This window comes from Protopterus annectens, chromosome 12.part0 (assembly GCF_019279795.1).
Source record: "Protopterus annectens isolate FY-2018-M chromosome 12.part0, PAN1.0, whole genome shotgun sequence".
Lineage (NCBI taxonomy): Eukaryota > Metazoa > Chordata > Ceratodontiformes > Protopteridae > Protopterus > Protopterus annectens.
In genome coordinates, this window is record NC_056746.1 from 325,342,213 (window position 1) to 325,359,629 (window position 17,417).

The 17,417-nt window shown below is 38.9% G+C and overlaps 1 protein-coding gene across 1 annotated transcript in view; it reads right to left on the reverse strand.

The window, feature by feature from the left end:
* The window catches only part of PRKCB (protein kinase C beta), a 2,112,091-nt gene that overhangs the window by 108,626 nt on the left and 1,986,048 nt on the right, over positions 1-17,417 (reverse strand). The window contains exon 16 of the mRNA XM_044089400.1: positions 13,512-13,652. Within this exon, the coding sequence (XP_043945335.1) occupies positions 13,512-13,652 (141 nt within the window). The remainder of the gene's footprint in view (positions 1-13,511; positions 13,653-17,417) is intronic.

A 17,417-nucleotide genomic window follows, 5' to 3' on the forward strand; every position in this document is an offset into this window, starting at 1 on the left:
TGTGCACAAAATGATCATTTGTTTATTGATATATTGTGCACAAAATGATCATTTGTTTACTGATATATTGTGCACATTTTGATCATTTGTTTATTGATATATTGTGCACAATATGATCATTTGTTTATTGATATATTGTGCACAATATGATCATTTGTTTATTGATATATTGTGCACAAAATGATCATTTGTTTATTGATATATTGTGCACAAAATTATCATTTGTTTACTGATATATTGTGCACATTTTGATCATTTGTTTATTGATGTATTATGCACAATATGATCATTTGTTTACTGATATATTGTGCACATTTTGATCATTTGTTTATTGATATATTGTGCACAATATGATCATTTGTTCATTGATATATTGTGCACAATATGATCATTTGTTCATTGATATATTGTGCACAATATGATCATTTGTTTATTGATATATTGTGCACAATATGATCATTTGTTCATAGATATAACTATTCTTGCTTAAACACACAAAGAAACTTGGCTAAAGGCTAATAACAGTTATGGTATCCTGTGTTTGGTTTTGTATTTTTCTTGTGTATGTAGACTGCCTTTGGCTGTAGGTTGCAGCTGACTGTTAAGTCCCATATAATCACAGTCAGCCTCCAGAACAGAATAAGAGTGTACACCACCCTATTTGATGTACAATGTCAGTGCTGTATTGTCTATTAGAGTTTGCAATTTCCCCAGTTTCAGTACTGAATGAAAAGCCAGAATGGCTTAGTGAATCATCATTACTTCCTTCAGTTTCACGTTTCACCTTTTGCACCTTTTATCATCAGCACTGATCTCTGAAGTAGAAAAATTGGGCTTACAATTCATAGTCTGATACATTTGCAATAAGCCTCAGAGGTACTCCAAAGTATGAAGACAAGACCTGGATTGATGGCAGCCAAAAAGTGCCAAATTTGAACTCTTTGGCTACATATTATCAGAGGGAATGCCTGACTTAGTAGTTGTTTATGATGATTGCACAGGTTTATTTATTTTACATTTTACACTTAATCTTCCTACTATACAACCTCCCATGTGGGACCATGACAATGGCATATGGCATGTAACCCAATACTCTGACAAATGATCATGCTTGAAAAGTAGACTTCTGGGGGATAGGTGGGGGAAATGTCCGTGATATGATGGATCTTGTCTTTCAGCAATGTTTGTATAAGTCCATCTGTTTAGAGTGGCTTTCAGAAGCATCTTTCAATGGTGGGGGTGGAGCTAAACTGGATGCCTGTGAATCTGGAGAAATCCTCTAACCTTAGAAATATTGTATTGTAAGGCTTACATCTGGTTTGAGCTACTTTGTAGAGTGAACTTGAATCAGGCAAACTTTCAGGTGGGGCAAATATGGATCCCTTTTAATCTCTGCTTGCCAAATACTGGAGCTGTATACATGGTGAAATCTTGGTACATCAGAAAGGTCAAATGGCAAGGAGATAAACCAATAATGATATTTTCCCACTATGAGCATAAGGTTTATGTGTCCATGTGATCTATGGATAAGACTGTGTATGAAAGTGTCCATCATAAGTCCTGGGTAAGGAGGACAGCATCTTTCATCAACAGCAATAGAAAGAGCAGCAGGATGAATATACTGAACTTACTTGTTCAGGTTTAACAGGTGATGAATGGGTCCTCAGGCGTTCTTCTTTCTGGGAACCAGTTACAGTGTCGAGTGAAAGTTTTCTACGGACTTGCATTCATAGGATGATACTAGGCTATTGGCCCGGAGGTCCTTATAAACCTAGCCAATAATTTTGTTCATATTCCCACAAAGTCAGCACCTATTTCCCGTCTCAGGGGGTGTATTTTCTGTTTCCCATCCAGTCATCCAGGTTCCTCTTAAACAGGGCTAGTGAGGTACTTTGCTTGACATGGAGAGGGAGCCTATTCCACAGATGGGGGTGTCTTTGTGACACAAATCTATCCCACCAACAAATTCTATTAATGTCACAGACCAGGTTGAAGTCTTGCATGTGGGTTGCTCGAGTGGAGTTTGACTTACGGATATGCAGCAACTCTATCGATGCTGGGTCTGAGATGGCCTTGTATGCCAGAAACAGGTTAGCTCTGAGCAGTCTGTACAAGACTGAGTAGAAGGACAGAGCTTTTAGCCTATCTATATAGGATAGCTATTTGAGACCCTGGATTATCCTGGTCAGGAATCTCTGTGATCTCTCCAGCTGCTGCATGTGCTTGGCAACGTACATGACAAAGGGGGCATTGTACTCAATAATGGGTCTGATAAGGGAGTAGTACAGGGATGTTATGACCTCCTTGTTCCTGGAAAAAATACCATTACTTATGAGGTGAGCCTTGTAGAAAGGCTTCCGTACAATGGAGGAAACGTGGTGGTCAAAAGTCAGGTTGCTATCAACCTGGGTGCCCAAGTCCCTCACAACTGATTGCATGTTTAGTACATTGTTATTAATGTGATAATTAGTGGGGGTGACATTTTCCCCAAAGAGGATAATGATACATTTCTTGACATTCAGTTTGAGTCCATGCTTTTGGCATCAGTCGTTTAGTTTGGGTAAGGTCCTTTTGGAGGATGTTCACATCACTAGGGGAATTTAAGACAGCACCCAGCTTGCAGTCATCTGAAAACATGGTCAGCCACAGACCACTGGTTTGGGCTTGCACCTCAGAAAACCATATCCCAAACTGTAGAGGCCCCAGGGCTGATCCTTGGGGTATGCCACTTGTTAAATGTCTACTACTAGAGGAGGCTTCCCCTATTTTGACTGAGTGGGTTCTATCAGTGAGCCAGTTAGCTATCAATCTGGTAACATATGGGTTGATTCCTAGATGGGAGAGTTTGTCTATTATGCCAAGTTGGGAATGGCATTGAAGGCTTTGGCTAGGTCAAGGTAGGTGGTGTGCACCATCTACCCCTCGTTCATGGCCTTGTTGACTGTCTCGAAAAAGTTGATGTAATTTAACAGGCATGATCTCCCTTTGACAAAACCAAACTGTGTGGGGTCAAGCATTTGGAGGTTGCCAATGTCCTTGCTGACAAGGTCCATAATAATACATTCCATGACCTTGCAGATCAGGCTAGTTAGGCTGATGGGCATATAATTGCCTGGGTCTTTGGATGCTCCACCTTTGTGTAGAGGGATGACAGTGGCTGTCCTCCATTCGGCTGGGACTAAGCTGGTGCTCAGGCTCTGGTTGAATAGGATGCCTAATGGTGCTGAGAGCTCATGCCTGAATTCATGTAGGATGCAGCCAGAGATGTTGTCAATTTCCATGGGGGCTATATGTTTTTGCCTTTGAGAAGGCATGAAAGACTTGCACCCTGGTGTTGAGGGGAGAATGACAGATACTGGGGATGCTCCAAAGTCTCTTAAAACGGGGAGCTCATGTGGTAATCAGTTCTTTGGGATAGGTGGCACTTTGCGTAAATGTGAAATACGATAAAACTCCATTGCGTAACCTGTGTCCACTATTTGCTTTACCCTCTTGTCTGAGATCAGTTTGAATCACTGCTTTTAGAAAAATGGAAATTCTCCCACCTCAAATGTGTGCTCTAGGAAGCTATTAAAGGAAGAGCACTTGAACTATCCTTAAAACGTTGTGCTTTCCCTATCCCATTTTTTTTCTGAGACTGAATATGTTGGCTGTAGTGCTCATATTTAATTTACTTTCAAGAACATATTGAAACTGAGAGATAAAAAAGTTGCTTTACTGATTGCACAGCTTTCATGTTTTCTTTTTTTTTATTCACTGTTAGTATTTCCAAAGAAGGGGCACTTAACAGGTGATGTAAGTATCCCTGAACATCATTAGGATATGATAAGGAAAGGAAAGGATGGATTCGGAACTGGGTCTGCTTCTCGAGAAAACTATTTCTGGCAGCTGCCCTGGTGCACATTCAGTAACATGATTATCCAACTAAATGCTAGAAAGCTCCTTGACTGAGGGGTTTATAAAACATCACTTCTACAGCTGTAGGGTGAAAAAGGATCTTTGGTTATGTTATTGCCACTTTGGGTGTTTCTCTCACCTGTTCTTCAGCAACCAGCTTCTTTGCTTTCAGACTTTCATCTTTTTTTTTAAAGCAGATGCCTTAGACATCCAAACTTTATCTAGAGTGGAATTAGCATCAGAGATGGATTCCTCTATCAAAGAGAAGATAGGCATCTCCATCCTACAACTAATAGTTTAAGACCTGAGGTTCCATAAGCTTCTATGCAAGCTTCTCTCCTAAATAATAAAGGCACTACAAATGACAGTCCTTAGGGTGACTCCTCCTCTAAGAAGAACAATAGCAGTGTATACCGAAACTAGTTATCGCAATGAGGAAGAAGGTGACTGGATCAAAAATGTACTTCTCAGGCTCTTGAATCTGCCAGGTAAACAGCCAATGTACTGCAAAATGAGATGGGTGATTGGCAACTACAGTGACAAATGAGAAGTGAAAATAGTATGGGTTATACCTACCTTTACTGCAATATTTCCTACAGATGAACATGGCAGTGGATGTAATCTTGCAGCCTCTGGAGAAATCTGAATTTTATTTATTTATCTGACATTTGTTAACCAGGTTAGTCTGACTGGGCAAGAAGCCCTTTTTCAGTAGAGGTTCGAGGAGAAAAGCACCAAAATAAAAACAAAACATAAAGCATGACAAATACAACAGTAGGGTGCAATTCTTAGTAACAATAAGGAATTTCTAAGGTATTCCAAATGCTGAAACAAACTTTTAGACAAGACTAAAATATTTTCATGTATACAGTGAGTATGGGTACAGTTAACAATTAGCAAATAACAACTAGTTGGCACAGTGAGTGTAATTAATGTATGTCACATTACAGCTCTTTTTTGATATTTAGGTAGATTGCCTGCAAAAAGGTATATAAGGAATAGGGGTATGGGGTATGTTTTTCAAATCTACCAAGAAGATTTATGCCTACCTACCTGCAGTTGATCCTATTCACAATATAAATGCACTGCAACTTTTATCCCCACTGTGTGCATCTTAGGTGACTTGTCAAAGATCAAATGGTATATAAGTGTGAGCTGATGGAATTCAAACAAGGAATTCTAGCTTTATCTTTAGGATATTATAAAGGCATTAAGAAGAAAACTCTTCAAAGACCAAACCATCATAGCATATCATAATTGAATTTGATCACTGTCATGATGTCTCTACTTCAACAATTCTCATTTTGTACTTCTGCTTTCTATTTAACACTAAAGGTACTATCCTGTACCTTTGTTTTTTTATATTTTTACTCCAATGATAACTTTTTTCTCTAATGCTTGATGCCTTTCTTAGAAGTCTAATATATTAAGTTCCTTGTGAGAAAACACAACACATCCTTTTTTTAGTTCTAAGACGCAAGACTGTATAGAAATCAGGATATGGTGTTAAGAAGTGTAGAGAGAACTGGGCCTTTGTCAGAGCCTTCTGTGGTTATAAACACCTTCCCAATGAAAGATGAATTCAATATCACTCAAAACTCAATCTAAACTGATTTTGGAAACAGCCCTACAGACTGAAACAAATATTGTAACAGAAGACAAGCTCCCCTGCTGCACCTACCATGTAGGAGGCAGGCACCCCACAATCTCTAACTTATATGCACTAAATTCATGGTCACACAACAGTGAAGAAAAAATAAATCCATCAAAATAATACACAACATCGTGTCTACAGATCAGCCATGCTAAATATATCAGGTGATTTCAACAGCTGTGACTTGGCAGTTACAGCCTAATCAGCTGGTCATCGTGGACATCTAGGCAAATGGTATACACAAGAGATTGACTCAAGTCACATATTCCTTCCTACATTCCTCCTATCTCTATATCCTGAGTAAGCTGCATGCTCTTTTGAACAAGAACAGGCACCAGCAACTTTGTACTCATCTCACAGATACTATATTTTTGAACTGCATTTAAATAATGGAACAGAATTAAAAGTATCTCATGAACTACTTAAGTGATGTGACTCAACAAAATGTACGTATAAAAAGTACCCTGGCTCCAGAGTTGTAGCTTTTTAATGCATGCAACACCAAACCTCTTCTAACAAGAGCTTCTTAAGATCAGGCTGTGGAATACTCCATATGAGCTTTTTTCACTTATTGTGGCTAGTCTGGCAAGATGATCGGCCTCGATTTCAGTCATCAACCCAAGCCTGTTAATATCAAATCAACGACTGCAACAAACACACATTAGTTCACCATCCCAAATACCAGTCTGCAACAAATGAGGTCATGCCACCTCCTGAGATACAAAAGAGTAAAAGTCAACCATCCCAACTTTAGCACCTAGATTAACAAAATACTGAATACTCGAAAACTATGCATGCATTTTTTCAGTGTTTTCTTTTTTTTTGCATTCTAAAAAACCGAGTACTCTGCATGAAATCAATTGCTGCATCCTCTCTTAATAATTCTTATCCCCCATTCCTTGCAGGAATGCACAGGTCACTTATGATCTCTAATAAAAGTATGTAATGCTCATACTATTAGCTCACTTACTTTTCTTTTAAAGGGCAACAATACAGTCTTGCAAAAGTACAACAATCATGGATATCTTGGAAAGTTAGAGCAAGTTAACAGCATTAATTTAAAGAACACTTTGACGTCAAATCTTGAAATGCTTTTTTTCTTTTGCAAATGACATTCAACAGCAGTGAAATGTACCTTGCGGCATAACCTAATGTGAAACTGAGGCCAAGCTCTTTTGGCATATGATTAGAAAAATGATGGTAAATAAAGAACATAGTTCAGTCCTCGTGTGCTTTGCAAACCTGTAGATTACATAACAGCAAATTAGCTTAAAAAGAAATATTTACTTCCACAGCCATTTAAAACTACAAATGGTTGGTCTAGACTAAATGAGAACATTTACAGTGAATCATCAGGCTTTGAGTAAAACAACATAGAAGAGTTTGGTGTCAAAACAACTTATTTTAGAAGATAACCTGAATGTGCTTTTTAAAGTCTTAAATGTCTTGTTACAGTCACTGTGATAAAGGTTAATCAGGCAAAAGAACAAACCAAACAGCAGGGCTTTAAAAAATCTTTCACAGTTGAAAGCATATGATAGACCAAATTTATACAGAGTAATTGCAAATGTTCAAAGGATTATATTATTTCTGTAGTAAACACTGACCATCAAGCTGACAAGGACATGAAGTGGGGAAAAAAACACGAAAGCAAACCAGTTTTCAAAAGAAACAGCACCTACGTCGAAAATTATTTTAAAGGAGAACTACATAAGTGTATTTTGCTTAAGATATTCAGAACAATAACAAAGCCAAGTGCAGAGCCAACATTAATAAGAAACCACAGACAGGACTGACACAAGTAATTCCATGGGTTTTAAATGTTTCACATCAGGAAGTGCTGAAATGATCAGGAACTACAAAGTGCAAAGCAATATCCAAAATACAATCACAAACATTTGTTTCATTTAAAGCATTACAAACAAAGCAAACACATCAGGAAACTAATCTGCATTGTTTGTGAATGAAGTTGAGGAACCATCTTAACATTTTATCATTCCATTTCAGAACTAACATATACATACGACTACTGTGTCTTTTAATGGACAGTTTATATTCTGCATGTCCAAATGGTACTATATAACTATTTTGTTACATCTATCAACCACACCCTGGAATACTTTACATTTCACGAGGTTTTAAATCTGAAAACTTCTTGAAGTTATCTAACAAAGGAATTCTCTTACTTTGTCATTCAATTTGTTTATTTATTTTATTTAACATATGTTAACCGGGAAAGTCCGACTTGAAACAAAGTCAATGTTTAGCAGAGGCCTGGGGAGAAATGCTCCAGACGCATGTCTTTTATAACATGGAAAGAAACCGGAGCACCTGGAGGAAACCCTCATGGATGCAGGGAGGACATGCAGACTCCGCACAGAGGACAACCTAGCCGAGAATCAAACACGAGAATATATGTAATGTCTTTTTTTTTTAACTTTGCAAACTTTAATTTGGAGTTTTGAATTACATGCACTTCGAAGCCAAGAATTAGAAAATTGAATGATACCAGCTAACAGACTTTAGGGCAATAGTTCATAGGTCCATGTTGGTATTTACTGCTAGCATTACAACGAAATGTACATTTCTGAGTAGTAAGTGTAATTCTCATATGCCCTCATTTTAATATATGCAGATCTGTAAAAACATTGCTTATGCCATTATTTGGTAATTATTTTAAATGCAATCCACCTCACAAGCAAACCTGAGTGGTGAGTTCAGAATACAGACTGCAGTGGTGAGAGTGTTACAATAATTTCTGAAGGGATCATAAAGGCTGAAAGAACATTTTTAATTATATCATTTTAATTGAGCTGGACCAGATATGAAGTAGTTGTTGTATATTATTGCTATAATCTGTCTGTTTACCTAACTGTTGTAGAATGTCAGCCAGTAACTATGAAAATGCAATTTTGGTGGCTTTCTATAAAATCTGGTTTCATAATGTAGACTACAACGACTTAACTATATAGGCAAACATGAGAAGAAGTGAGAAGACAAGAACAATGCAAAGCAAAACTTATTAATATATGGTAAGAAAGAAGTATAAAAGAACATTTTTGTTTATATCTAACATTCTTATGTGTTAGAGTGCGATCATCCAGAAACAGCATTTAATGTAATTATTCTTTTCCAGAAAAGTATTTTAGAGTTCAGCTAAGGTCTATGTTTATGACGCATCATCGGTTCAGCTTGATTATGGCTGAGTGACAGTTTTAGTTACTGGGTATCTTTTGCTGGAGATGGTGTTTTTTGTTTACAGTACTTAAGCTAATAGATGTAATATTACTTTGCACTGCAACCAGTCTACATAGCAATATGGAAAGCAGAAAGCAGTGATGTGGGGGAGGAGGGTGGACATTGTTGGCATCACAGAGACGTTTGCCACTGATAACGGACATGAGATATGGAGCTACCTGGGTACAGGTTGTTCATGAATGACAGCAAAGGGTGGTTTAAAGTTGGGAGAGGGATAAGGATACAGAGGCAGATATCTATGGTGTGGGGTTTAAGTACAGGCAATTATACCGAGCTCAGAGAAAGAATCAAAAAGTTTGGAGACTGGGTACAAAATCATCTATGGGAATGGCCAGAGATGGAGTGCTAAGGGCTATGGACAATGTCAAAGGAAAAAAACAAAGAGGGGAATGTCAACATGACTACATGATAATTACAGAAGCCAGTGCAAGAAGGGGTCAGTACATAGAGGAAAAGAGAAATGTAACAAACATGGTGAGTTTAATAAAGCTGCAAGTTGAAAGGGATGCACGAGCACATGTGTGTGTATTATTTTTGAAACTAGTACAGACCAAAAGACAGACAGAGAGACAGAACTGACCAGGTTAAGGAAAGACTGGAGACAAATCACAGAAGACTGGGATAAAGCAGCAGGACTGAACGAACACCTTGCTTCAATATTCACAAAGCAGACAAGGGAAGGAGGGGCCGAGTGAACACAGCAACAGATGATGTGGCTGCCTTTAAGGAGGACAAAGCAGGAAGTACAGCTAGATTTATCTTGTAGAGTCCACAGGAATCTTACCAGTGTGCTGGCAAATCCTCTGACTGGCATCTTCAACAGATCACTTGTCCAATGCAGAGAAGTCTGAGGACTGAAAGGCAGCAAGTCTAGTCTTCTTGTGTAAACGAGGCGAGGCAGGAAGGAAAAGAGGCAACTATATGCTTAACAGCACAGGCAGGACTTGTCATGAAGGGAATCCTAAGGGGACGGCTGACTGCTTTCCTGAAGGACAACGGGTCCCTAGAACAGCTACCAGCATGGGCTCATAGAAAGCATGAAATGTCCATCTAACATGAACCATCTATATGACTGGTTTACAGGCGAGTATGCTGTGGAAGCATGCGTAGATGCCATCCACCTTGACTTCACCAAGTCTTTTTCTTGGTCTTAGAAAGGAGTCTTTCAGTAACAGTAGAGGATATAGGAGTAGAACCAACTGAATGGGGTGAAGGTAGTATGAAGACTGAGGAAGTATACTGCTGGTGAAATACAGGACATAGAGACTTCTGATGAAACAGACAATGGGGCAATGGAAGGAAATGCCTTATGGAGTAGCACAGGGATTAGTCCCAGACTATTTACACTTCAGGCATATCAGCGATGTAAAGATACTGTAGCAGTCAAGGATGGAGCCAAGAGAGTAAGGAAGGATTCTGATAATGATTGCAGTTGAGGGTCAGTGCAGACAAATGCAAAATGTTGCTACTGGGTGACTGCAATCCTAGTGTGGAATATCTCTTGGGGAGTGGAACTGATAGCAATGAAGCAAGAAAGGGATCTGGGAGTGTTGTTCACACCTGGATTAGATTCTCAGGAGAAGTGTGACAGGGCAGTGGCATCTGTAGCAAACAGAATGTTGGGGAGAACCCTCGATAAAACATACTTCTTTAGCAAAGAGGTTACAGTTCCATTACAGTGGGCAGAGATTGGGCCACACCTTTTGTACTGTAGGCATGTCTGGCAACCATTATCTGCAAGGCCATGGAATGCATTTTCAAGGACATTGAAAACCTCCAAAAGCTTGACACCACACAGTATGGTTTTGTCAAAGGGAGCTCATGCCTGCTAAACTTGGTCACCTTCTTCGAAACAGTCACCAAAGCCATGGACAAGGTGAAGACAGTGCATACCACTACTTTGACCTAGCCAAAGCCTTCAACACTACTCCCCACTCAGACATAATAGATAAACTCCCCAAGCTAGGCATCAACCCGTATGTTAATAGGTGGGTAGCTAACTGGCTCACTGATAGAACCCAGTCAGTCAAAATAGGGGAAGCCACCTCTAGTAGTAGACTCATAATGAGCAGTGTAGCCCAAGGATCGGTCTTGGGACCTCTACTGTTTGGGACATACTTTTCTGAGGTGCAAGCCAAAACCAGTGGTCTGTGGCTGACCAGGTTTGCAGATGACTGCAAGCTGGGCACTGTCTTAAATTACCCTAGTGATGTGAACATCCTCCAAGAGGGCCTTACCCAAACTAATGACTGGTGCCAGAAGCATGGCCTCAAACTGAATGCCACGAAATGCATCATTATCCCCTTTGGAGAAAATGGCATCCCCACTAATGATCACATTAATAACAATGTACTAAGCAAGCACTCAGGTTGACAGCAACCTGATTTTTGACTACCACGTTGCCAACATTGTAGGAAGGCTTTCTACATGGCCTACCTCATAAATAAGGGTATTTCATCCAGGAACAAGGAGGTCATAACATCGCTGTACTCCTCTCTTATCAGATCATTATTGAGTACAATGCCCCCTTCGGAATGTACCTTACCAAGCTCATGCAGCAGCTGGAGAGACCACAGAGGTTCCAATCAGGAAAATACAGGGTCTCAAACACCTAGCCAATATAGATAGGCTAAAAGCTCTGTCCCTATGCTTAGTCTCATACAGACTGTTCACAGGTGACCTGTGTTTGGCATACAGGACCATCTCAGACCCAACCTTGATGGAGTTGCTGCATATCCGTAAGTCTAACTCCACTTTCACAACCCACACACAAGGCCTCAACCTGGTCTGTGACATTCATTGAACTTGTTGATGGGTTAGATTTGTGTCCCAAAGACTCCCCCATCTGTGAAACAGACTCCCTCTCCATGTCAAGCTGATTACCTCTCCAGCCCTCTTTAAGAGGTACCTGAACAAATGGATGAGAAACAGAAAATACACCCCTGGGATCACACCTGTGTCCCTGCTGGACAGGGGAAACAGGTGCTGACTTTGTAGGAACATGGGCAAAATTCTTGGCTAGGCTTAGAAGGGCCTCCGGGCCAGTAGTCTAGCATCATCCTATGAACCTATGAATGATACAACTCCAGAGGAAAGTCACCAGAAACGTGCATGGGATGGAAGGGAAAAGACATGACCAATAAATCACAGGAATTGGAGCTTTTCTTGTTGGATGTCAAAGGAAGGACATAAAATGCTTGTAGACGATCAGGTTAGACAAATGTGAAGGGGACAACATGAACAGAAAGGATGAGGTGGAAGGGTAAAGTCAGCAGATTGTAAAGCCTAACTACTGCATTTCTTCAGAATGTTCACCATTGACCCCAATGCATGCAACGCAGGAATGGGTGGTGGATATGGACTCCACTGAGGCATACAACAGACATGGGAAAGGTACAGTGGGTGGGGAAGGGGATTTAAAATGACAAATATACTTAAATGACATACTTAATGGCCTTATTGCTTCATTCTGCCATCAGAAAACTTCAGTATACATTAAAGACATCACTAAACTAAAACAAAAATGCATCTCTCTCACTCTCCCTTCCCATATATACAATATTGTACACACACAAATGGTGCACACGCATACCTATACTGCAAATCTATTGATATATGTTTGCATAATTGTTTACATATCTGTTACTCACCTACATATATAACTCTGGATGTAGCTATATGTATATTACATACAAAACAGACAATGTTATAATTTTTATTCCACCAAAAGTTTTTTCCAGTTTTTGGTGCAATGAATAATACGTAATTTTGTAGTTTGTCCTTTTTAAGTGAATAATGCAACTATACAACCTTTTATTTATCTTTTTACTTATTTTTCCTTTATTTATCTGCATATTTGTCTATTTACTTATTGCTAAATTATGTTCTTCATCATTAAACTGTTACACTCAAATGATGGCTTCTCAGCTAGTGTCCTTTTTATAGATGTTAAAATATAACTTCTATACTAAAAGTGCAACCAGAAATTGACTCTGAGACGTATTCTTCCTGAAAGTTGTTAATGACTGCATCTGTGATTTAGTCAGAGTTAATAAAACTGCCTACTACAGTTCTGATTTTCATTTGTAGATATCTTTCTAACAATATCCCATGGTAAATAATGTTCAAATACCTCCAAATTAAACATGTGAAGCTCAAGTTGAAATAACTATGAAGCAGAACAAACATAAAATAGCCACTCCACAGAGGACAGCAGAAATTCTATTGGATGCACACCTAATGATAATTTTAACAAGGAAAAGTCTCTTGAGGCACCTATCAGTGTATTAGATTGTCATAAATAAAATTCTGCTGCGTCATTGTCAGGTTTGGTTTTATATAGATAAACTGACATTCTCAAAAATAAGAATTATAACCTTTTACAATAAGACTGCTGCTGCTTTACTTAATGTACATTTATGTTTCAAAATTGGTCAATGTTCTTAATAAACACAGAAATGTATCAGATTTTCATCAATCTGTTCCTGATGAGAATCACTACTAGAAAATCCCTATAGACACCATATAGAGCAAGCGTGAAAGAAGACACAGACTGCACACTAAGGATAGCAAGTCAGGTGTGAAACAAAAGTCACAAGACACGTACCTCACAAGTACAAGCTTCTGTGTATCGACAAAAGGGCACAAACAACAGATACCGTTTGCCAAACAATGCAAACAAAAGCAAGCACATTTCACTTACAGCCTTTGGTTTGAATGGAGGTTGAATCTCCAAGTTTTCAAGCTTCTCCCAATCAATATATCGGAAAAACGCATGCTCCTTGATGTCTCGTTCACCTTCAGGTCCACATCCAAGTCGCTTGCCAGGATGCTTAGTCATAAGCTATAATTACAAACAAACAAATAAATTAGTAATCACATTTGAGTATATAACATTCATTTCAAGAATACTATCTGCTGTTTCTTTAATGCACTACTCAAGTCTTAACTAAAGCCTATTGCAGATCCTGAAAATAGCACCACCCACACTATGTTTACGAACATATAAAAGCCCTGTCCAGTCTCTGAAAGCTGTGTTTTAAGAACTACACCTTCATATTACATGCCTGCTCTCACATTACTTATTATTGTGTTCAAGTAACTCAGAATGTTACACTGGGTTCACCACTCAATTTTGGGATTACCTTTGCAACTCTGGTACTCCTAATCTCAGAACCTCTGAACTGTCCTATTCCATTCTGTTTTGAAACAGCATGACTTTACTATTGCATACTCCTCTCTATAAAGCTGCACTATTCTTCTAGGTTTCTCTTAATTTTATTCTGTCATCCAATGTCTCCTTCCAGTCCTCGGTTCAAGCTCCTTCTTTGATTGCATCCTCATTAATAGATCATACAGCTAACTGTATTGCATTAGAGCCAGTCTAGGAACAGAGGAGTTCAGTTATTTCTGTCTGTTCTTGTGATCACTTAATACTTGTTTGTCTGTCATGCACACCCACCTTCACTGTACATTTTCCAAAGGTTCATCACATCTCAGGTATGTCCCCAGAGAACTGTATACTGTACTCTCATATGGTCTTACCAAGTATTCCGTAAAATGTGTAAAACCAGCTAGCTGTATCTATATAAGAAAACCTGTGACTATACAGCTAAGAACTTTGCTTACTGTTGCTAACAATTTACTGAAAAGGGGAGGCTGTATACATCCCTAGGTCAAATACATACCTCATTTCCTACTCACCTCATTGCTACTGACTAATATTCTGCCATTTTATTACCAGACCATATACACTTAATTTCCATTGCAATGAATCACAGTTGTCACCCTCTGACTTCTCTTTTGTTTAGCTAATTACACATACTGATAGCTCTGTCTCTCATCAACGTACCCCGGTTTAGTCACTTCAAAATAATCCTGAAGATCATCTCAAGCACATCATCAGAGAGACACAGCCCAACTGATATAAAACCTCATACAAAGCTTTTCAGTACCAATCTGTAAGCAGTCTATATCTTGCCGAATCCACATCTACTGACATTATCGCATACTGACACCTCTTATGCAGTCTGCTTCAGATCTAGTCTGTCATGGTAACCCAAACCCCCACAGCACTTAGTTCTCCAAGACACAGAAAACATACTGAAATTAAATCCAGTTAGGCGACATATACTACTTGGTCTCTTTCTCTCTCTCTCTCTAGTTCTTGTCATGACAATGCACAAGCATAAAATGACAGAACTGTTTTGGCATAGGTCCACAGCACTGACCTCCATAAAGGCTAACAGTGTCCCCTAAACTGGCTATATAAAAGTTCACTCAGCACAGCAATGATACTGATGACATCATAGGTTTCCCAATCCATGCTTTCAGGTATGTCTGCGAAGCAGAACTACAAGGACCTCCAAACATGCACAGCCAAGACTTTTTTCATTATAAGTCAATCCAAAGACAAGGAAGGTTTGCTCAATGCTATTACCTTACAAAGAAACTGTACATTTCCAGCCCAGGGCTAACTAGTTTTATTAATAAACATGATTAATCTGACCACATCTCATCTGCCTTTGCTTCGGTTCTTAGAAAGCATAGACAAGTTAGGCTCTTGTAGTGCAATGGCTCAGTCTGAAGCCATGTATGGTATTCCCACCTCTTAGACTACAGAAATGGTGACGTCGGTTAGTTAGAACCCAGAAAGGAAAATAATATTAAAGGGCAACAGAACATAACGACAGTATGAGAGCTGCTCCACCGTATCAATCAAATAGTGATGAAAGTTCTGTAGCTTGACATCACGTGAAAACAGAAACTTGCCTGGTTAAAAACCTGATTCTATAATCAATAAAAAGAAAGCAGCATACAGGAATAAGAAAAGTGGGAAGAGGACATGACAGAAGGCATATAAAGCCACCATAAATGAAGTCAAGAAAGCTTTTCTGGCTGGCCTCTGTGAAACTAGTAAATAAGCCTTGTGAAACACTAAATATATAAATTTAGTGTCAATATGCAAATTTAAATATGGAGATTAAGGCAAAATGAATCAACAAAACAATGTATTACAAGGAGGGGCTGGGATGTACTTTCAAAACCAGTACAGAATGGGCAGAAATACACATTCACAGTGACAAATTAGTGTACCAGAACAAAAAGTTAAGAGTAGGAGTAAAAATAATGAGTGATCAAACAGTTTGGAAAAGGTAGATAAGGACATCAAGAGAAATTGGGAAGGCAAGGTATTAAGTTTGAAGTTTCTTGTGTTCCAGAGTCCAATATGAGTTGGTAGAAAACCATCATCTATCTGACTAATGGTTGAACAATAGTACTTCACTTGTAATTATTTGCCAAGAAGCTTTCTTACAACAGATATGGCTGTCACTATGCAGTTCCCAGCTGACTGCACCACAACCAGCTTTGTGCTCACTATTCAGCATCAAAACTTTTGTAAGGAGAATGCTATCATATGCTGAGCTGAGGTTCAATGTTTTGGCAGACAGACTTTGTACATACTGCATTATTTATGCTTCTTCTATTACATTCTGCTGTTGAGTTTCACATGTTATTGGTTTCAGGTTAAACTGTTATGAGATGCATTTATCATTTCACATTAATTGCAGTTTTGGCATCAGTTAGCATCCACAAATATCAACAAGCTTGCTGCTTATTAAGATCTGCATTTTAATTCATTTGAATCACTGAACTTAATACTGAATATGGATATGTTTTTATGCCGGTTAAGTTAATGCATTTTCAGAATAGTAATAAGCTATTGGTTTGAGTTAGTTTAAAGTTTGTTAGTGTGCTTTGTTAGCTTGGGTTCCAATTTGCTGGGAAATTTCATCTGCTGTTTGGTTAGTTAAGGTTCTCTTTTTTGTTTTTTATTTTACATTTTTACCATTAGAAATTTGTTAGACTTCATTTAGAGATTGTTTTACGTGGGCTGAGTTATTTTTATGGCAGTCGTATTTGTATTTTTATGTGCAGTGAGTGAAGTTTTATTTTTATTTTTTATTATTAGATGACTGGGGCTATGCTACAATGACTGATAATACTGGCAACACTAAGGATAAATGTTTATTGACAAGACCTAGGATGGTGAAAATGCTTCATGATGTGAGTTCAACAGTGATAGCTATCACACTCCTTATCAGTACCCATTTTTAGGATAAATGTTTTTTATCAGAATTTTAGAATTTTATATACAAGTTTTCTGCCTCCATGCATGCAGACCACAGAAGTGCAGCCAGAGCTGCTCATTCATTCCCCACTGGGACAAGAGTTCCAGTGCCCAGTCACTCCTCTGGGGAGAGAGCCACTGGAGCCCATTTGTTCCCTGATCGACAACAGTGGTCCACAGCATGGCTGTCAATGAGACAACCATGAGGGGATTTTGACTGTAATCCATAGTCTCAATCTCTGGTGGTGACATAGCTGCCTGAATCAATGTGGGAGCTCCCCACAAAGCAGCATGTATACTCACACAGCATCCAAACAGTAGTCATGTTAATGTCCCTTCCATGACTGCTGTTAGGGCCAGTTTGTGGCTATTCATGAAGTGGCACAGACAGCAGCTGGGGAGCCACCAGATTCTATTCCATATGTAGCTGCACTGGAAAAAGGTGCAGGTCTCCCATCCCCCTAATCTGGGTCTTGT